The sequence below is a fragment of the Trichoplax adhaerens genome, genomic scaffold, assembly GCF_000150275.1.
Source record: "Trichoplax adhaerens TRIADscaffold_4 genomic scaffold, whole genome shotgun sequence".
NCBI classification, from domain to species: domain Eukaryota; kingdom Metazoa; phylum Placozoa; class Uniplacotomia; order Trichoplacea; family Trichoplacidae; genus Trichoplax; species Trichoplax adhaerens.
In genome coordinates this window covers 7,630,704-7,654,188 of record NW_002060946.1, presented here as the reverse complement: position 1 = coordinate 7,654,188, position 23,485 = coordinate 7,630,704, and the positions used below count along the sequence as shown (strand labels likewise).

The 23,485-nt window shown below is 31.9% G+C and overlaps 3 protein-coding genes across 3 annotated transcripts; 2 read left to right on the top strand and 1 right to left on the bottom strand.

Annotated features, from left to right (window-relative positions):
- Positions 1-868: 868 nt before the first annotated feature.
- On the top strand, positions 869-4,457 carry TRIADDRAFT_24722 (uncharacterized protein; the record flags this gene model as incomplete). Its single annotated transcript, XM_002112194.1, has 2 exons — positions 869-1,103; positions 4,219-4,457. The coding sequence occupies 2 exons, from the start codon at positions 869-871 to the stop codon at positions 4,455-4,457; spliced, it is 474 nt and encodes a 157-aa protein (XP_002112230.1).
- Positions 4,458-11,592: 7,135 nt separating this feature from the next.
- On the top strand, positions 11,593-12,438 carry TRIADDRAFT_14770 (uncharacterized protein; the record flags this gene model as incomplete). The annotated part of the gene is made up of 1 exon (XM_002112193.1): positions 11,593-12,438. A coding segment is annotated over one exon (846 nt), but the record flags the coding sequence as incomplete, so codon positions are not given.
- A 3,243-nt stretch (positions 12,439-15,681) lies between these two features.
- TRIADDRAFT_56049 (uncharacterized protein) lies at positions 15,682-20,947 on the bottom strand (the record flags this gene model as incomplete). The annotated part of the gene is made up of 9 exons (XM_002111683.1): positions 15,682-15,809; positions 15,967-16,153; positions 16,291-16,484; positions 16,636-16,742; positions 17,009-17,139; positions 17,226-17,336; positions 17,653-17,736; positions 18,520-18,716; positions 20,860-20,947. The coding sequence occupies 9 exons, from the start codon at positions 20,945-20,947 to the stop codon at positions 15,682-15,684; spliced, it is 1,227 nt and encodes a 408-aa protein (XP_002111719.1).
- Positions 20,948-23,485: the final 2,538 nt, after the last annotated feature.

The following is a 23,485-nucleotide window of genomic DNA, read 5'->3' as shown; positions in this document are numbered from 1 at the left end:
GCTTTAATCTATAGCTACTATTATAGACATTAATTTACATAACCGCAAGGGTAGCCATTAGCAAACGAAAATAGTTCGGTCGATCCCATTAGATAATTAATGGCATCCTTATGTTAAATTCTTTTTGTTTCTTGACATAATTAACATAATATAGGCATTAAAGCACTCAAATCATTTATAGAAACATCTACTATAGTTCAATACAATTATCATTAGAGAGCGATCATCAAAGTAATCATTTAATCAGTAATACCCGTAAGTAGATGATCAAGTTCTATGATAATAATTACTAAACCTTTACACTATTTATTTTTGGGATCTATCATCCTAATTACCTTCAGTCATTATTGAAGGCATTTTTAACGACTAATTGTATAATATCTAAAAATAGAGATGATGATGACTTAGCTGAATGATTATCAACTAACTTATTAGTCTATTCTGAAGGCCTATAAATAAAAGGGAGGAAATCTATTGTTTAGCTTATAACTGTCTGCGACATCGTAGATTGTCTACATTTTATTTAGTCTCCATCCATCGACAACGATAGAGCAAACCCTTTTTCCATTATTGAGAAAATGGATCCATTTTTGTTTAGCTATGATACGAAATTCGAAATTAAATGATAGTCGATTGATTTTAAGATTAGAATTCAGTTTTTCACTTTTTGTTTTCATATCTCAATTAGTATGCTTATTCTACGGAATCTATATTCATTTACTGATTGATTCACTTAAATTAAACTGTTTCACATGATTAAACTGATACCGTAACCATTACTTAGATAAAATGTAAGGATTATTTTTTTGATCGTATGATTCTTACAGTTAGCAAAAATTTTCCCAAATAACAAATTCAAAGCAAGGCAATGATGGACAAATTTGAAACTGATCAAGTTAAACGTGTTAAAGAAGTTTTCCAGGTATTAGATTCTGATGGAGATGGAATGCTATCCCATTCGGAACTAAAAACTGTGTTACAAAACTTAAATCAAAACTGGGCTGATAAAAAACTGAATGATGTCATTTTGGACATTGATAAAAATGGTGATGGTTTAATTAGTCAAGATGAACTCTTGAACTGGCTGATTAACGTTGATTCAGGTTAGTTTTCCGTTTTTTTTAGCTAGTAAGGATCTTTTACTTAAGTTTACTGTATAATAGCTAGCCTGGTATGCCCATAGGCAAAATTTATGGATTCATTACTGAGTACGTTAAGTCGTTAAGATACAAGACGATTTACAATTTTTATATCTCCATCCTCTGATATAAGAACTAAATTTGATCTACTTTATAGCATGATGAACTTTACTTGCTGTTAGATTATCGCAGTTACACGACATGGCCAAATTAGAATATCCTAATAAATTATACACATACATTCCGGTCATTTATTATTCTGAGATAATTTTACAATCACGACAATATCTTATTCTGAACACTTAATATTATTTAAATTGATGTTTACTGATTTTAAATACATTTCATGCTAGTATGGCTTTTATATTCTAATTTTATTTACTCTGTAGGATGAGCTTTATCTCACTTCTATCGCGAGTAAAAAAGATACTTTTTGTAGACTAAAGCTGGATTTGTAACTATGTTCAATAAATTTTCCGCATGACTCAGCTATTTACTTCCTTGCTAGATTTTCCCTTACAAGAAGTCAAGTTTTCTTTTCTTAGATTTTCGGTTCTAAATCAGCTGAGCCAGTTCTTAGTGAAGCATGAAAGTAATCTAAATCTATCATTTACTGCTCTACTTAAATTTAAAATTTGATGTTACCTCTCTTATAACTGTAATTATAATTCTATGACTTACCAGTTTATTATCATTTCAAAATAGTATCATTTCCGGATATAAATTCGGTAATTTTCTACTGAAATGGATGATTGGATTTAATTTATTGACTATAGAACAAGTTCCAAAACAGCTTCTGTTAAGGCTATAACTTTTTTCCTAAAATTAAAATCTTTTTTAAGTCAAATAATTTTCAAAATAGAACTAGCTGTCTCGAAATATCGTCTCGATATCACGGATTGCAAAATTTATTTTGAAAGGGAGCAATTTTCTTCCTTATTAACAAACTAGATTACAGAATTAAAAACATTCTATTCAAGATATATCGATTATTTTGTTGTCATAACCCCTTTATTTTATACTATTACAATTATTTGAATACATGCTTTTAAGAGTTATAAACTTCTACATCAGATAAAAGTATAAATTTGAGAGTCGGGTTTAAGTTCAATTATTGATGAAAAACATAAACGAATAGTTCTAAGTTTCTTATAAATTATAACTATTCTTTGCTAAGTAATGATTTTATGATCATTCACTTTTACAATTTATGATTCCGAAAAGTGTTTACGTATGCAAGGAAACAATTTTTTCATCAATGCTATAATATAGATAATCCTAGATCTAGCAGGCGGAAAGTATAGTCAATGGTTGTTGTTGATCTACTTTATGCTCATTGTTACTACATTGAAATCTAATGAAGTTAATTGTAACAACAAATAGGTTATGGTAAATCATGGAAAAAATTAAATACGACTGAAGTAGTCCATTATCCTATAACAACTAAATAATGATCGAATTTATGGAATTATCTATTTTAACAGTTGCGTGATGCTTTGATTAAATCTCTTTTCTTAAACTTCTTGATCCTTTTCTGAATTGAATATTAGTAAGATTTTACAATGCAGCCATTGTAAAATGCGCTATATCTTTGCTTGTATTGTCGCTCATCATTATCCTATATCTATGAATATATCACAATTCAAGTGGAATTACTATGGAGATCAAAGTTAAAAGCATATTGAAATACCATAATAGGAAGTCGATTTCTAGATATGTTATGTACTCGAAAGAGTGGAATAGCTTAGTGAACAAAATTAAGCAGTGTACTTTACCACAGTATAACATAACAAAGGACTAAAGACACAACGAAAAAATGAAATTTTTGTAGAGAAAAACAACGTAAATAGTTTACCTGTAATATGGGGCAATATCCTTTATGTTACAGTACATCACAATTATCGTACTGTTATGCGAAATCTAGTATAATAATCTCATCATCACTCTCTTTTCTTTGTAGTCTCTTATAGCGTTATACCAAGAAAAGTATGTTATTAATAGCTATACACCATATCCTAAATTTTAGATGCGATTAATTTCGATGCATTCAGTTTCAACTTTAAGGTATCGGTAGTCAGTAAAATAATTTTGTATTTGGATGATAACAGTCAAATCAACTTTTAGTAATATTATATTTCAAAACGTGAATACTGTACCTAACGTGACTTATTTAGAATACAATATAGTTAAAATTAGAATCCCTAGCTGCATGTTAAAAATTGGACAGCTAGATGTAAAATGCGCTTAATTTTTGGATAATATTGGGTTTAATCAACTTTAGACTACTCTGAAGCACTATTTATATGTATACTAGCAACCATGGCTAAGTTGTCTATTGCCCAGTATATAGCATAGTTTATTGCTATGATTCAACGTAATAAATCAGTAAGTAATTAAATAAAATAGACTTCAGTTGTTTAAATATAATGTTGTTATACCTGAATCCTAGCTAATATGGTTAAAATATCATCAACTATCGCTATCAATTGTTTTCTTGTTCCGATTATAAAGTATAACGTAGTGCAGTGTCAATTCTATCGTCTAGAAGGTTCCCAGAAGCGATTACAATCGCTTTAAATGACTATAACTAGAGGAAATCATTTAAGTATGAATTAAAAATGACTAGTGATAGTATTGAATTATCTTTAAACTGACGAACAGTACTTTAAGAGACAAAGTATTTAAAAGCTATTGCAATTCATTTAAAAGAGCAATGTTCTAAGCTTGATTCATCAAGAATAAATTCGTCTAACATTGAAGTATTTTTAAGAGAGGGTTTTATAAGTAATAAGTACCTATTAAACTGCAAATAAAACGTTTTTGTACATTGATTACATGACACTACTAAAAATCCTACCTCGGTCTGAATCAAAGTGCTATAAGAAAACTAAAAGTCATTTCTACAGTATGATTGCATTACAATTACACAGTTTTAATATGTACAGGATCGCATTAAACAAATAGGACAAATGATGATTATCAATGTTAATAATTAAAATTAAATGTACGTTCACTTCGTGGATATAGAATCACATTGTTAATATTTCTAAAAATTAATGCGTGCTTTCTATTTTATTAGATTATGATATCGATTCCGAAGATGCTATAAAGGAAACTTTTACCACCTTCGATAAAGACGGCGATGGATACATTTGTGTAGATGACTTTGTTTCTGTCATGGGTCAAATGAATAGCACCATAACTCGCGAAGAAGCCACTAAAGTCATTCAGGCTGCGGATGAAAATGGAGATGGCCTGATAAGCTTTGATGAATTCATTCAAATACTGCAAGCTACACGCAGTACAACCGTTAATTAGATCCTGATAATCTCATAAGCAGGCCGAATTTTACTTCAAGCTATAAAAAATTAAGTCCATGACCTCATTCATAACACTTGTAAACACCCCGATAATTTTATGGAAGTCGTGGCCTACAGGCTCCAAATGCACTTATTTCTTATTTAATAGTAAATTTTTCGCAATGTTTGCGATACGCGTACAGAAAAGAATTTTATTGGCTATTAGATAATTATCCATTAAATTTGATTCTTGAATTTATCACTATTTCGCCACGTAATTACTAGATAAATTTCTTCTTACATCAAAATATTTAATTCGTCTCTGTGACATTAGAATCAAATAATTTTTAAACGCAATCCAAGAAAAAAGATATTATTTAATTAAATGATATGGTGCAGTAGTCAAACGTAGGAATAAGTAGAGTAGAATCTAATTTAAAATACGACTCTTGTATCTTTGTGTTACTTTTGACACTTATTAATAGTTGGTTACCAATTTTCCACAATATATCTGATAGAGAATTTTTAATAATTAATTCAATGGTTAACATAAAAGACGATTAGACACGCTACGTATTGGCAATTAGTAAATTTATTGTAATCGAAATTATAAATATATGAAAAGCATTTCTTCTGTTAAAGGGCATATCAGCTATAATTGTTCATTAAGTACAATTTGCAAGAATACTTAAATAAGAAGTAAAATTCGCGCTCTTGCAGAATATATTGATATTGAAAAATTTTATTGACATAAAAATTTTTGCCTATTCTAAACCATGCCATAAAGCAATCGAAATATTAAACTTCAATTGAATTTTATGTAAATGAAATTGCAAAGCACAAATTTAGAAAGAATAAAGTCGAAAGTAGTCTTTATGAACATCGAAGTGATAAGAAAGCTTAATTATTTATCTTATCATTAAGCTCCAAAAAAGGCTAACAAATACTAAAACTAATAACTGTGCGTAATAATTATACAATTCTTAACAAATTTATATAAAATAATTCGAAAATGTACTAAGTTGCGTATTTATTTGCTGTCGACCAGCATATCTGTTATCCCTGTATTGTAAATTGCTGGTAATTTGTGCTACAAAAAGTAATAAATTCTGAATGCTACTAATCTTCAATGCCTAATTGCTATTGCTTGAAAACTTGTTATAAATTTTAGCCTTGCTTTTAAGGCACTTCACTTAGAAGAATCATTTGCAGAAGGTATGCATAATTTTCCTCTCCCACTCTCCGTTTGTCCGTGATGCTATTACAAAAAAATTGGTTCTACTTCATGTATACTCGTATAGATTAGGAGTTGTTTGTGGATCAAACTACAGTACAGTACTATCGCTTGACAGGTTATAATTAACGAGATCTTAAGTATGAATAAGACCTACCATGATCTTTTTCTAGCAGTCCATGGACCTGCTAACGATTTAACACAAAATCTTACCTGGTATGAAAATAGTCTTAAATATGTTTGTCACAATAATTATCGTTGTAATAGTTCCATAGCTGGTTTAGTCTGCTAGGAATTGATTCCAAGGCAAAAATGCTATTGTAACTGTACCTTATAGTAAGTACCATCGCACGAATTAAATCAAGATCAATCAAGTAAAACAACATTTTTATCTAAATTAATTACTTCTAGCATTATATGCGGTCCTATATATTAACCATAGTTAATAAATCTTTCACATAGATGCCAATTTAGGTGGTTTCTAAGCAAGTAGATATGCAAATAATTTGTGAAATGTTGTGGTGCTCCAAGTGGCGGTATTAAACAACAGTCTTTCTTACCTACCGGTTATCTTAAATAGCCAGAAGTAGCAGATTGTCTATCATTTCAGTCAATCAATCAAATCGCTATTGAATTTATTGATTAAATTATAGTGATACAGTTTTATAAATACTTCGCAAAAGCCCAAAAGTTAAACACACACAGTTTTCTTTGAAAGTACTGAAGAAATAAATTTATAGTTGTGCGTTTAGAAAATCTACTAACTTAATTAATTAAACGAGCGTGCTATACTATTAGCTCTAAGTAGCCACTCGATACGTACTGGAAGAGTACAAACACAATCGGGAAGATAGAAATTGATCTTGCATTAATTATTTGCATTCTTGTTTCAAAATGCCTTTTACACTATTGTGATCACAAAAGGTCACCTAGATAGAGATGCGCATATTGCGAAATAATATTGATATACAATAAAAATTTAAATTATCTTAATTACTCTAAAGTAACGTAGAGCACCTTTTTAAGGTCATCAATAGTATTGGAAGCCATTTATAAGTTTTAATTTCAGAAATTAAAATTTATTATTGTAATCATCCTTCGGTAGATGTTACCAGTGGATTTGATAGTGTTACTAAAGAAGTAAAATATCCACCTTATTCTGTACTATCGGTCTTAAAATTATGGCATTATCGTTAAAATAGCTTTCAATTGCATTATAATACGTCAATAAGTGACAATAGAAGACCTTATGCTATAATGCAATCCTAAAATGTTATGCAATATCCTAGAGAAGAAATTCAAGATAACTACTATAATACACTTTAATTTGCCGCTCTATACTTATAGCGCTGTCATCCGCCGTTAAATCATGTTCGAATGTATGACTATGATTGACGATATCGAATTCACCTTAAATTATCCTCCAGCCTTTATCAATTTTGAAATCCTCTTGAAACAGTACAGAAGTAAATTTACAACGAACAAATTTACTAGATCAAAATAAATTACTGTAGTTTGATGACTAAATATCAGAAGGCAGAGTTGTATCTGTGCTATTATAATATAATATAACTCTCCGGCGGCAGGCAGTCAACAACCTATGGGTTGAAACGGTATCCAATCATATTGATCTCTGACCCTTCGATAAACTTATTCCAGTTTTGTTAAATAGTATTTATCCAGCCTGATCATATTTAAGTCTTTAATAATTTCCAAAAATTTAGTTCTTGCCCTAACTTGCTCATCAACCAGGGAAAGGAAGTCTAAAAAATAATTATAAACATCGCAGTTTATTTAATTGTCTTAAGTAAATATATACGTTGCTCGATATTGATCTATTACATTACAGAGTGATTTATCTACACAGTTGGAATAAAGTATGCCTGCTGTTCGTATACTCTCTTGCTAGATCAATATGGAACGGTAATTATTTATTTTAGTTAAATAAATATTGTGATGATAAGTATTCAGACAAGCCATTTTAGTAAATTCATATATTGTACATCAATTGACTATAGAAAATTGATGACCTCGTGTTTCAGATCAGGCTGGATCCGTATGAATTAATATATCAGTTAACATCGTTTCAGCCTAAAATTGTTTTCAAACACTCTCTTATATTCTCCTTTATTATTTTATTAGGTTAAAGTACCATGATGAGCTTAATTTTCAACAGCTTGAATCATGGAATAAAATATATTAACACACTGAAGATTACGAAGGCGATCATATGGAAATTTAATACCTAGCCACCATCTACTTTTTAATTTTGAGATTATTATCATCAGTCCAGTAGTTGTGTAAAACTAGCAAATATCACATCATCTTCTATATTGATGCAATCTACAGTATCTTTGAGTATTTTTATTGAAAACACGAAATGTTTTACAGATTTTATTTTATTCACAATCTGTATGGAGTTATATTGTGAAGATTATAACGCTATAATTGAGTAACGCATACAACTCTATAATAATAACTTCGAATTATCTCTAATTAGAAAAAGATAGAATCCGCATAGTTCATTTTAGATTGATTACAAATTTTATTTCATCTAATAAGAACTAGCAATCATTTCTATCGAGATACTTTATGCATGTACATGCTTGATTTCAGGTCAACAAATCGCACCAAATGTCACTCAACTAGGCTGTGCTCAATGTTTATCGAGTCCTCAGCGATTTCTTTGGCAAAGGATTATTTGATGATCAATAATTGGATTGGACACAGCCATTCAATTCTTCATCTTAGCGATCAGTAGTAATGAAATGATGGGGTTATGACAATATATCGAAAATTTTTAGGGCGTACTTTGATCGATGTCTCCCGATGAAAAGACTTTTACGAGTATATACGTTTTTTTGACTCAGCTAATTTCTTATAGTCATTGCTTCCATTGTGAGTTCTACTACCTTAGCTGACAATTTCGGCTGATGAATTTCCTTAAAGGTTCTATCTGGTCTATAGCCCACCGTAAATATAAAATTGAGTTTATGAATCAGATAATTAATCCACTGCGGATATCAACTAATATGGAACTAGTTTGCATTATAAATCTAACTCGCAACCCAATTTTTAGACGTATCTGAGAGCAGAATGACATATTTATAGGTATCCAACCAGCAATGAAGGTGATACCATTAATATCGACATTTCTTTTAGTCATTATATTGGCTGCAAATCATATGCTGTAAGCATAACAGTAGATCCAGCTATCATGCCGCAATTAATACCATAAACTTTAATATTTTCCTCACTCACAATTTGAGAGCCTATTTGATGACGTAAAGATTGGTAAAGCATTGTTCAGTACACTATATAAACTGATTACTTTATATTTTTACCCTCGTATCCTATCAAATACTAACTACAAATCTTATGCTCTAGTCGTAACAGTGGATCCCACTGTCAAATCCAAATCAATACTGTAAACTTCAACATTTTCCGGACCTCATAATTAGTATGCCCGTTTGATGACGTAAGGATAGGTAAAAGCATCACTCAATATGCTAAGTAAACTAATTACTTTATATTTTTGCCATCCTATACAGAGCTATACCAGTAGTTGCTCTATTTTTACTTACTCAGCCAAACGATCGTAACTTTTTTATTAAACAAGCCGCATGCATCTTAAAACGAACTAATGTATATGCACGTATATTCTCGCTACTGACTGCAAGATTCCGCCGTTATAAAGACTATTTCCATAGCATCCTATAGTTCAATTCATGATTTAATTCCTGATTACCAACAAAGAGAATTAATTGCTCGGTTAGACTCCTAGGCAGAAAATGAATGCGGGAATATGTATTTAATAAGTTACATTATAATTATACTGGTTGTATTACTAACTCTCCTCCTGTATTGATACCGAATTAAATGCCGAGATCAATAGAATTTAGTTTTTAGTTAATTACACCATTATTCGCCATTGACTATTGCATTAATTGAAGCTGACAATAACCACTCTTTCTTCATTTCAAGATGAAGAGCTGATTGGTGATTTAGTGTCATGATATTGACACTATAGGTCGCTAACTTTTGTTGGAATAGTAAATTAAAGCTTACCGAAATAGCAATAAGCACGCGATCAAAGAGACTTCTAGTAAATTATAATTCTATTGTGAGAACAATATATATTCAAGCCAGTCGTTTTATAAATTGTTGTTCGTCCAATAGAACTTGTTTCCTTGTTCAACCATCTGAATTAGCAAAAATTAAATCGTATAGTGAAAGCAGAAATGCTTTCTACAAGTACTAATTTACGGTTAAGAATACTTTAAAAGGTTGTTGAATCAGCCCTAGCGATGAATACTCGCTATTCTAATGGCTCACGTACAATTAAGTATACAGTACAGCAAATTTGTTTTATTTTTAAATCTACATAATAAATATTTATTTTCTACATAATGCTAGGTGATCGATATAATTATTACTGGCAAAGCCAATGTAATGTATTCTGCATTCAGTAAATAAGTAACTGTACGAAATCCTATTCGTCCAATTCTATCATCGGCACTTATCAATATAAAATCAACACGCAACAGTGTCTCTTACCATTTTGCTTCCAGTTGCATTCGGCATTGATTGATGCTTAAGAGATAACTTTTGCCGTGCCTACTGACAATTAAGCCATAAAATCAATCATTAACTAGTGTCGTAAGTGAATTAATCTAAATCTCAAGTGAAATTATTCACACAAAATGGAAAAAAAAGCTATTGAATGTGTTATTATTTTCTCTTATCTAGACCTAGAGGAAAAAACTGTGCTCATGAAGTCCATTTTTGGTCAGTCCTAATAAACTAGCACAACGATTTCTGTCAAAACAGCATAAAAAAAATTGGTTTATCTCGAACAAGTCCTGCGGTTGGCTTTGTACTATACGTTATATAGGTAAAAGGGTAGAAACCTTGCTCTTAAAGAAAGTTTACATCCACACCAGCGATGCTGCTGTTGAATCTCAGGCAAATCTAATTAGCCGGCTTTATTTTTTATCACTGCACCACCGCTGGTATTGATACAATTCGGATTGAAAAAAAAAATCGTAATAATTTACAACATTGGAGAATATAAGTGTTAATCTACCTGTAGCACTTTCAAAGCAATAAGTGCAAGTTAATCCACAATCAATATTTATATTTTTGTTAATTGGGTGATTGGATTATTTCAGAATCAGGACCTTCTGTTATTTCCAGAGAATAAAAGATACCGCAGATATTAGGCTAATAGAACTAATAATTTAGAAACGATCTATTTATCCAATGGATATCCAAACAGATACATTAAAATATTGAATCAGTACTCATACGGGAGTACATAATAATAGTTTTATTAATACAACTATCAGCCGGCTATCCGACGCCATAAAGACGAAATAACATAAGTTTTGGGATTTATTGCTAGTCACGCTTCCGTTTAGCGGAAAATATATATCTCCACAAGTGTACTCCTTCAATCGCTAATCAAGCAAGCCTTTTCATATATTAGGGATTTACTTTTAATACATGAAATACAAGTAAAGCATTAACCAATTTGATATATGAGGGCAATAAATTTTCGTATATGTAGTTGATCGACTAAGCAAGTTTATTATTTACCGTATATAATTAATTATCCAAAATTTCCGTCCGATACGGTTTTCTCAATTAGCAAATTCAGGATCCTAACACAACAACAGTTTCAATATTAATTCGTTACTGTGCCACAAAAATCTAATTTATTGCGATATTAACAGTCATTTGGTCATTAGAATGCTATGATTTAGATAGATTTATCTTGATTCAAGCCTTATTTCATATTTAATGATCTGCAAGCGACAATTTTAATTCAAGTATGAATTTCCCCTTTAACAATAGCAGCAGCACCGGTGCAGAGGCAAGGATTTGCGGCAGCATAACAACATTACCTGCGCCTTTTATAGTATTAATCATTTTCTATGTGATCGTCTTTATCCTCGCTATGTTTGGCAATAGTGTTATTGTTTGCGTTATCATCAAGAACTTTCATCGAAAATTTCGAACTTCCATGCATTTGATGATTTTTAATTTAGCCATAACTCATCTACTATTAACAGGTCTTAGTTTACCCATAGCATTAAGCCGTGATATTCTAGGCTACTGGTTTGCCAATGATGCGTTATGCTACTTCTATGGATCTCTAACCAATGCTTTAGCTATTGTTGAAATGCTAACTATGGAATTTATGACAGTAGAACGCTATCGTGCAGTGGCTAACTACAGGAACAGAAGCTTAACTAAATCACAAGCCTCCATTGGGATCGTTGTGATCTGGCTGGTTGGCATTTCTATCGTTTTACCCTCTGTGATATCACCAGTTTTTCGTGATCTTCAGACTACAATTTTTTGTACGTACAGATTTCATTCTTATGAGCTACACAATTTAATATATACAAGTATATTATTGATGATTGTATATTTGATACCATTTGCAATTATCATGCTATTATACAGTTGTTTAGCTTATAATCTACGACATCATAATATAGAAGTCCGTGAACGATTAGGAGAGGCTGCTGTTAAAAATAATCGCAAAGTTACAAACATCTTATGGATACTTTCAGGATCATTTTTCTTATGTTGGCTACCAATTTTTATTTGTGTGATATTAATTGCTTTTTCAACGGCCTATATCCGGAAAAATTTTTGTACTTTTCGAGCTTTCTTCATTATTGCTCATCTGTTAGGTTATGTTTATGGTGTTGTTAATCCATTAGTCTTAGTTACGTTAAGTGATGCCTATAAAAATGCAACATGGCAACTATTTCATCATAAAATCCTACCAACATCACCTGGCCAATCGCCAGCAATTAAACGGACCATAACTCAACAAAGCTTAATCCATAATAGTAGCAGAATTGAAGGAAATCAAAGTAGTGCCACTGAAATGTAAATTTGCTAATCGATGGACATAGATTATCAAGGTCACTAAACCTATTCCAAAGATCTAGCTACCGTGAACAGTGTTCACAATAAGTGCCACCATGATTAAGAATGCAATCTACAGTATTCTGTAGGTATCGATCATACTTAGTATCGATTTTCCGTCGGCAACAAATCAATCATCGTAGCAAGACCAAGCCTAAATTTTTATTTTCTGATATTTTAACCGGTGTTCAAACAGATAAGATTGCTAAGCAAGTACGTATTTCTAAATCGTTATCATCGTTATTCCATGAATAATATTCACCTGTCTAACGGACTTACAATCCCAACATTATAATAACACGTGTATTGCATCTACTATAATTTCTCTTCAGTTAAAAAACGAGCTACGTAATGCACTTTAATGAATAATATATTTGGCAAACTTTACGACAGCCAATGGTTTTTACTGATAGTTATGTAACTCACCATGTATACCATCGGCCTAGTACGGTACTTTATTTTCTTATAATCTTAATTTAATGAAGCTAAGATAATTTGAGCTATATCCACGTTTAGAATTTCTAATAGGAAAGTCATATTAAAATAATATCTGCATAATATGCATAATTTGCCGTCAAAATTGTGGCAATTAAGTTATGATTAATTAATTATAATAACGTGATGATATAATTCTATCATGAAAAAAAGCTGCTATTCAAATTTTGAATATCCATAATTTGACTGCTATCGTTTCTTATAACTTTAACTATCGTACCTACCAATTAAAGTTTGTAATTGTAATTCATTCAACATCGATTGTAATCACTATCGTAGCTGTTACAATTTCAAAATATTGGTAATTTGTTACAAGAAAAGAAAGAAAAATATGTCTTACGGGAATACTTCTAGAAGAGTTGATCGATTGAACTTTTGCTATTTTCACCTTAATGTCACTATATAAACTATTGAACGGTTGGAATAGCGCTATTTAACGACTTACATCCGCCAATAAATGAGCGAACTTATCAACAGTAAGATAACGGAGCGGAGCGATGGCTTATGTGAGCTAAGAAACTATCAGTAGAAAAATGTATAGTAATACAATACTTTATCAGCAGTAACGATGCTTACTTTGCTATTTCTGTATAGTCATTAGCGAGAACACTATATTGTAAGAGTCAGGATTCAAATGTCGTATATTCTGTACTGCAGTAACAGTGTTAGCTAAGTTTTTCTTCCTTTCTCAATACAAAATCTTAACTGCATTTGAGTCATGATCATTCGAAACTTGGGTTATTACTCTATCCAGGTATTAACTATGAAGCCGCATCCAAAAATACGGGTATGAAATTGTATCTTGGCGAAGATATGTACTCCTCAGGTACAATCTATGTATCACTTCATTCGTATTACGAATTTACTCCAACTACTGCAGATTATATTAGTATTACTAGATGAAATGGAAATTTAATCTATTTTGAAACTATTGTGAAGTACGAGTCGTAACTTATTTGGCTTGACTTGTGTCATGCATTCGACTGAGCTTGACCTATCCATTAGTAATGAAAGGGATGATTGATACAGAAGATTTAAAACTGGTTCAATTTACGACTTTATGTTTAACGTTACAACTCTTTATTCCACTGTAAATTGTACAATCATTATAATCGACATCAACCACAGTGCAGATGATAAATTGCAACATTAACATAAAAAGATTAAAATGTACAGCGTATAGGAGTGATCTAAAAATGCAATACAATAACTTTGAAATATCTTATCATCATTCTATTGGGTTAAAATAAATGCCAAATAGCAGTAATAATGCCAATCTTGAATGCGTTAAGGTCAAACTACGAAATATTAAATGAGCGATCCATTTTCTCCTTAGAGTCAAAAGTAATACGGGAATTGAATACAACGGCAATAACTCTTACAGAGACAACAGATTTACATTCAAGCAATAATTTTTGGCTCAGCAATTAGTTAGCATTATCATAGTTATAAACCATATACTTATTCATAACAATTGATGCCATTTGCTAATTGCATTGAAACTAGCCAAATAGAATGAATTAAATGAGCTGACTAATGAGACAAGTACTACTGATTCGCATAGGTACACAATCGTTGTACAATGTCAGCTGGGAAAAGTAAAAGATTAAAAGATATACCGTATTAATATATAGTTATAGGGATATACCAAGGTATTCCCATATGCAAGATCGAACTATCTAATAATAATTAATAGGCTACAGTATATGTTAATAATAAGAAGAATAACTTCGGGGTATAAGATAACATTCCATTTAGAATATAACTAACGATTGATTAATTTCTAGCCGAAAGAACAGGTTTACATAATCCGACATTGATTGTCAAGTTGTTGAAAACCTAACCAATCCAAGTACCTCATACACAACTACACTGATTTTAAAATTAGAGCATACAATTTACACATTTGTTTACACAATGGTAAGGCCAAATGAGTTTACAATGCTTAATGTTGCCGTGATGACTAAAAAAAAAAAATACTGTAATACACTACTGCAGCCAAAATGGCAATTGCAATGACAAATACATCAATATTATTATTAAGCGAAATTATTACACTTCATCAGTTTCAAGACACAAAGCTATTCTCTAGCATTGCATTACAGTATCCCACATGGCACGTATTATATTTTCCTGTACAAGATTACCGATAATCAACAATAGCAACTACATATCACAGCAACGAGAACAAAAGTTAACTTCAGCACTCCGATATTATGAGTACTGCTATAACTGTGTGATTACAGAATGTCTTCAACGAACGTTTGTTGGCAATTTATAATAATTAATTAATTAATCAATTCACTATTACGGTAAATAATCATTGCGCTAGCAATATCATACCAATCCAACCGGATAAAACTGTACAAGTACAAAATAATCTATTAAAGTTTCATTTTTTGCACCTGTTAACTCGCTGAAAGTAAAAAAAAAATCTATCTTCCTATTGAATTTTTGTAATATCGAAGGCATCTTTATCAACACAATTTTTAACAAAAAATGATTCACTACCAAATCGGCCTTAGTAAAAGCAGTATTACGGTGCAAACAAGAATACATACAATTAAATTTACGAAGATGCAGCAGCAGCATTTGATACGTTGTCATTACTAGCTCCAGCAGAAGGGCCGTCAGTCTTTGTTGAAGACTTATACGAAGGTACTAAGATAGAGTTTAGACTTGGTTGAATGGACAGTTCTGTAGTACGAAAGATGAAAAAAAATTTTTAAATTGATTATTATATGCAGTGGACAAGATCGTACTTCTAGGGTACGATAATAGACAGCGTATAATTTACTATAATAAAAAAAAAATAAGGTGTCCTTCAACTTTTAATTGAGCAGAAATTACATACCATGAGGAGTAAAATTAAAAAGTGGTGGTAATTCTCTACCATTTGGCATTTTGCAACCCGGTTGTCTTAAATCGTCAAAGAAATTATGTGCTAGACAATCCAATGTTGATAATCGCTTGGATGGCGTGTACTCTAATAGTTTGCCTATTAAAGCAATTGCCTCGCTACAGGTCCTTGTTCGAAAGACCTGAATAATATAAATGAGATATATTACAACAGGATAAAACAGACGATCGATAATAAACGATGGAGTGTTATTATTATGTAAAGAATAACACTAGAGTGAGTATTAACTGAAAAAATTTTGTAAATAATTGATCTTACTTTTGCCCATGGATGAGCTTTGATTTGAGGAAATTTAAATTCAGTATAATTGGGATTCATATCACGAATTTGATCTCTGGTTGGTGTCCCTAAAACTTTAATGATCTCTACTAACTGATCGACTCCACTTTCACCAGGAAAGAGGGGCTGTCCTAATAAAAGTTCAGCTAAAACACATCCAGCCGACCACGTATCTAATGTACGAGTAGATATAATAAATCCTCTCATTAATTCGAATGTGTGTATTATTTGCGTTACAAAGAAGACAAAATTAGAATAAAAGCTATGTGTTTACTGTGACATAACCGATACTGGTGAATAAATTAATATAAAATATTAACGTACCGATTTTCACAGTGTAATCTGTAGCTCCAAATATTAGTTCAGGTGCACGATAGTAGCGTGAACAGATATATGAAACGTTGGGTTCGCCTTTGACTAATACCTTTGCACTGTATATTAAAAATACATTCAATTGCAATTTAGTTAACTCTTTTTTTTCGATTAAACCCTTGTTAACAAGATAAAAACTCGTATGTAATACAAGTCGTTGAAACTGCAGAATAATAACAGCAACATAGCAATAAATTATGATTTAACATATATATATATCTATACATAATTTCAATTATATGGGATAAATAAAATTGATCGTACTTTACAACAATACTACACAAACTTTAATTGACTCTCATTAGTAAAACTGTCACATCGTTACCTTCCAAAGTCACACAACTTTAAAAGACCGGTATCTGGGTACAACAACAAATTTTGTGGTTTGATATCACGATGACATATACCATGAGAGTGAATGTAGGCCAAAGATCGAAACAGTTGATACAGATGAAGCTGTCATAAATAAGTGTTTCAAAATGTCAAAATAGAGGGTGTGGAGAATTGAAGAATTTTATTTACATTTTGATTTTGATTTTTACCTTGACAAAGAAGATTGGCATAGACTGTTTTTGTTTAGTAAAATGTCTGGCAACACGATAGACAGTTTCTGGGACAAACTCTAATACCAAATTGAGGAATATTTCATCCTTCTGTGAATAATTAAGAAGATTTATCATCATCATTATTAATTAGTGCATCGCATTAAACTTAAGGCAATAGGTGAATTGGTAACACAACATGACTAATTTTTCAAGTATAAATTTGTTAAATATTGCAATTACTACAAAAATTAATTAAAAATAAAAAAAAAAATGAATAAAAATTTCCAATGTACAAGTTATTTAAGCCCAATTAATGGCTATAAAATGGCATCATATAGAAAACATTGCGCTGTTCATTAATATGATTGCGTATTCAATTAATTATATTTAAGTATTTTGAATCGAACTAATTTTCTATACTGACCTTATCGCCGGCTGAATAGAAAAAGTAAAACAATTTCACGATATTGATGTGGTCTAATCGTCTCATAATCTGCAATTCACGATTCTATCAGCAAAAAATAATGCATCAATAATATTAGCTTTAGGAATGTCAATTACATAAGGTGATTATCTACAAAAATGCAATAAACATTCTTTTTTTGGAATAGTAAATTGCTCTCTATTTCTCAAACTTGTTATTGAGTGCAACATGAATCAATTGATGGATTAATTAAAAACAACAATCATCAAAATTATTCGATTTAAAAATAAAAATGACAAAAAGAAATGTTCAATGTAATTGATAACAGTAGCAAAATAGTTGAAGGATGAAAAAAAACAAAAATTAGTGCAGTTATCAAGAATCAGATAGAGATATTAAAGTGTATCTTGTTATTGCAATCGTTCTGGTTGTCGATTTATTAGTTGATAGTAGCGATTATGATTCCAACCAGCTAACATTATTATCATTACTATAACCATTATTTTTACCCGCAGTAATGAGGCAGAAAGAGTAATATTAAACGATTGTTTTCATGCGATCATTCGTGTATTATTAAGTACCCAAATTACGACAATATATAATAGTAATAAGTATAGCGGAGCCTTTTAACAAGACAACAAAGAAGGAAATATTCTTGTAGAATAATATTGAAAGCAGAGATTTTAAAAGTAGATTAATGATCATATTTTTGGTTTTATAGTGATGTATAGAACGACAATTAATCAAGTACACTTAAGGATAATAAGTACGATAAAATTACTATCCATCTGAATACGAAATAGCGTTAACAAGATTAAAGTCGAAAAGAAATCAATATTAATTGCAAATTAAATTAAAACGACAAACCTTGAATCGTTTATCCTGCAATACTTTCTTAATAGCAACAATTTCAGTTTCATTGCCTAACAATTTCGCTGAGTAGACTACACCAAAGCTGCCATTACCAATAACTTTTGTATCGGTATAGCTAATTTCTTCGTTACGATCAGGAAGTTGTCCATAAGTTGCTTGAACACTTGTAATTCGTTGGCCATCCTTATCACCTATTGCATGAGCAAGGTACAGGTATAACTTGTCAATGGTCAATCAATATCATTTCTGAATGATGACTTATTCGAATTTAAAAACAGATATTGATCATTTCTATAGTGTCTACCTACTGTATATTAAGAATAAAAATACCTTGAACAATAATGAACTGTTTGAATAAAGTTGAGAAAAGGGGCAATGATAGGGTAAATTGGATAGAATTAACTTGACTCCGTTAGACATCAATTTATAATATACACTACAGTATAGAATGTCATTTCGTTTTCATAAAGATAACAATATAAAATAAAAAAATTCTTAAATAAATGATAAATTAAACATGATTCATTTATTGTTGTAACAATGTTACGTCCCAGCATCATGATTAGAATCTTATTACTATGGCATAACACAATCTACAATATTCTTTCATAAACTCCATTTAAATAATTCTAATTCTTCCATGTTATGCCATCTTTTAACCTGGACCTATTTTAAACGTTGACACAAATGGTCAGCAACCTAGACTCGATTGATAGTAATAAGACAAACTTAAACAATCAAGACGGCTATTACTGTACTATGTAATTCACTTTTCTTTTTCTTTCTCAACTTAATCGAAATGGAAACTTTTATAGCATACTTTGACTATTGTTAGTATAATGACAGAATCATCTTTATAGTATCGTTTCCTTCATCGCTACTTCAATTGACAGTTTCAGACCACTACTCTTGCACTCTAGATCATGATCTTTCCGATCGTTCTTTTCTACATTAATATAATAATCATGGTGATATAGGCCACCATACAATGAATATTTCATTTTGTTTATCATTCAAGAACGTTATTTCCCGCTCATTGACTGTCCATACAGTACTGTTTAATTTATGTACGAGACAAAGTGCGATTTTAGAGCTATTTGTACTGCGACTATGGCATTGAAGTCATGTCAACTTTTTCACTTTCAATTGATAGGTATAATAGTAAATAGGATACAAACATGTATAAATCCAATTTTACCCTACATTATCCTATTTTATGTATATATATATATATATATATCATTGAATTCTACTGTATATTTACTGCGATAAAGGTCCGTCTGCTACAGAATGTAAAGCGTGCATTTAATGAAAATAACATAGACAGATAGATAATACCCAACTATCCTGCAATATTACAGTAACTCGTGTTATAGTTTATCTCTCCAATGGTCATAACTCTCTTAAGTTTTATGATTCGAGAGTTTAAACGTCTACTCATCTAAAGGTGGATAAACTGAGTTTAACCATCTACCATCAAAAGAGAATGAAGATTAATTAACTATTGAATCCTTGGAACTATGGGGAAAAAAGGTCATTACTAGCTTCGACAACAAAAGGAGTTTGTAAAATAGAGTAAGGGTACTTGTACGTTGAAGTTTATGTTGAAAGATATTCATCAAACATAATTCAAATATGATTGAATATGAAATGATGTTGTTTTATACAATAACTCAGTTGCATCATTGGACTTCAACTACACGACGGTTAAGCTACTGTAACTTAGCTGGCATCTAGTCGGTAGGGGAAAAAAAAGAGTCGAAGATAAAAAAGATGGAAATGATATTATCCTAATTTATAATTTGTAAAATCTCACTTAAAAGTCTTGACTCTACTAGCCACTTCATGTTGTAAATGGAGAGCAATTGGCGTTAACAGAGTATCATTGATAATTGAGGTTGGCGCATCTTCACTTAATTCTACGATATGGATGAACTACATTGAATTGGATCGAATGGAGAAATATCGACAACGATACAACTTTAAAAGCGTGAATGAGCTTTTATGCAATATACTTTACTGAATTAACCTTTCAGCCGACTGTAAAGTATGGGAAAAAAAAATGCCGCCTACTTTACTAGTAACTGTACTAAATAACAAGTCCAAGGGTATCCACGTATTATTATTTCTTTCTTTTTAAAGCGATCCATTCCATGTTAGCAATTTGATATGTACATCATTTCACATCATACAGTGATACAACCAAAGTAAGATGGATCATTTGCTACTTTCATGCATGCGACATAGTTTAAATGCTATGATAGCAAGTAGCTCCAAGGTACATATGGTTCAAGAGATTTTAAACATGATTGGTGCATTATAATTCTTACTTACGGGTTACTTTCAGATCGCCAACGACGGTATGCTGCGGTTTGGCATGATTGTCGGCAAAAGATGTCGTTCTCAATCTCCCAGTACTCATGGTGTAAGAAGGTGTCGTTAGCGCTTACGATCGAGCAAGGAGGCAGGAGATAAAAATGATGAAAAAAGGCTTAAAGTAAAATTGAACTTCAAGGAATGAGAATGGGTTCTATCACTTGTCAGCAAAATAGACAGGCAAGAGATGACACCGTCAAGATACTAATTAAGATCAATTCGTCGTTCGTCAATTGAGTGTAGTAAATGTCAGTCAAGCAGTTATTGAAGAATCCAAGCCAAGTTTCCAATGGAGTACGATGTTGTACCAGTAGACTATCTTTCACTAAATCATGATCAAGTGGTAAGCAATATATTCAATGTATTTTATTACTAAGTCTGGCGATTGATCCGATTCAATTGATTGAGCATTAGTCATCAGTGTCAATTATCGATTCTTACCTCACTTCTTGTATCTCAACTCTATCGTTGGAAGCGCTTCTATATGCAATTTCTTTCTCTTGTAGCTTAATTGCTTAACCTTTAATTGTCGTCCATTTAAAAATAATCAAAGCGACAAAATACAAATGAGAAAAAGGACATGCAAATTACAAGAAATTCAAACATGGATATGACAACTCAGTCTACTAGAAGTAAGTGACGACAAGTTCAGGTACATCATTAATTGATTTAATCCTAGTCATCAATAGGTCCGCCATAACATTAGCAGTTTCGATCAAATTTTGGTCGTGTAAAACATCCAATTGGATTTAGAAAGGGCAAAAAAAATGGTGCAATCGCATAGGAGTGACTATCAGTTGGAAAATTTGGGGGGGGGGGGGACCCTTTAATAGCATTCAAATAATATGTTCACCCCCAAAAAAGTGGTAAAACAAATAAAAAAGGACATCCTTAAGGTTAAGCATGGCGATGGCCCCGAGAGAGGGTACTCGTATTTGTTACTACGCGTTATTCTAGTGTATTGTACTTGTAATGATTGATCGATCGTTGATGGACGATTTTACAAATGGCGAAGTATGGTATCTTAACGGGCTTGGATGATGCCAAGGTCGAGAAAGGAATACCGCAAGGCTAAGAGAACTATAACTACCTTTTTTTTTGGTTTCAGATAGAAGGATGATTCAAAATTGATCGAGTCAGCGTGGTCTTTATGGAATCTGCTGCTGTAACCGAGGTAGTGTTGGAACCATCTCCCCCCCCCCCCCCCCTCACCAATAAAAAAAAAGGCTAGATAGTACAAATTCCATAAATATAATGGAAGATAACTCTGGATCAGTGTGGGGAATCATGGAGTAGTAAAAACTGTCTTGAGTTGTAGTTGCAGCCTTTCAATGATGTCCAATACAGTACTGCTAGGATAAAAATTGGTAGAACTCGATGATGGTAACGCTAAGACAAAGTACGATGTTATTGTAATGTTCCAAGTGGAAGTCAAAAAGAATATCAGAATAAGTAATTTTTATTTTTTGCAAGTATTCTTTTCCATCCAATTTGACTTGGTGTATGTACAGCTTACACTGACTTTACCAACGGGTTGGCCATTTTTTTTTTTCTCCCACGACTTTCTTCATGACAATTAAAATCAGCATAGGATGAACGATTGGAAGAAGAAAATGTTGCTGACTAATGGACGACCCTTTTTTTTTTTCAATGTAGCTTGGAAATTGGTCATGGAAGAGTTTGAAAGAAGAGAAGAAGAAAAAAAAAAGAAAAGATGAACAAGGATGCTGTACTCGATTTGAGCATGGATAAAGAAGCCTTTTCAATGGATGAATAAAGCTAGTATGAAGAAGAAGCGCTTTAACAACTAGTCTAAGAAGGCGACTTTCCACAGTCATCCACTGCATGCAGTAAATGCCAAACGTACGTCGCAATTTTTCAGCCTGCAATGGATGAGTAAGAGGCCAATCTTGGACAACAAGAAAGACATGGACTCAAGTCTTCTTCTACACCAACCATGATGGATCAGTAGAAGAAAATGGCATCCATAAATACCAAAGCCATGACTAAAGTATATCTCCATGTTGGAAATAATGATGAAAAGACCGAATTACAGTGCTTTCAATGGATCGAATTGGGGGGGAGATATCGTCAGTCAGCGCAATCCTTTTGATAGCCCCCTCGTTTAACACTAATTTAATGGACTTGTCCAAAGCCAATCATACCGTCATCAACATGAAAGTATCATCTACTTCTTGCTGACTATCTTCTCTCTCTACTGATCAAGACATGGACAAAAAAAAAAAGATGCATAGCCGATTCCAACTTACATAATCATTGGCATAGTACCGCGTTGATGATGATGAAATGGACTTGCAATCCACTTGAAAGTCCTACTGACTAAATGATAGCTCGGCCTATGGTCTAATGACTGCAATGCGCTTGCCGTGATGGCAGCAAGATGGCGCTAGTGTGGTGGACAAAAAAAAATCCAAGCCGAAGACTAATGCTTCCAAAACCACACCCACGGTACTATCGTTCTGACCGTCGCTTGCTGTTGCAGGGCAAAGATGGCTGGGTGCCGGGGGGACCGACCCACGTGACAGGGTTGGACCAATGAAGCTTGGTGTGCCCTCCAACCACG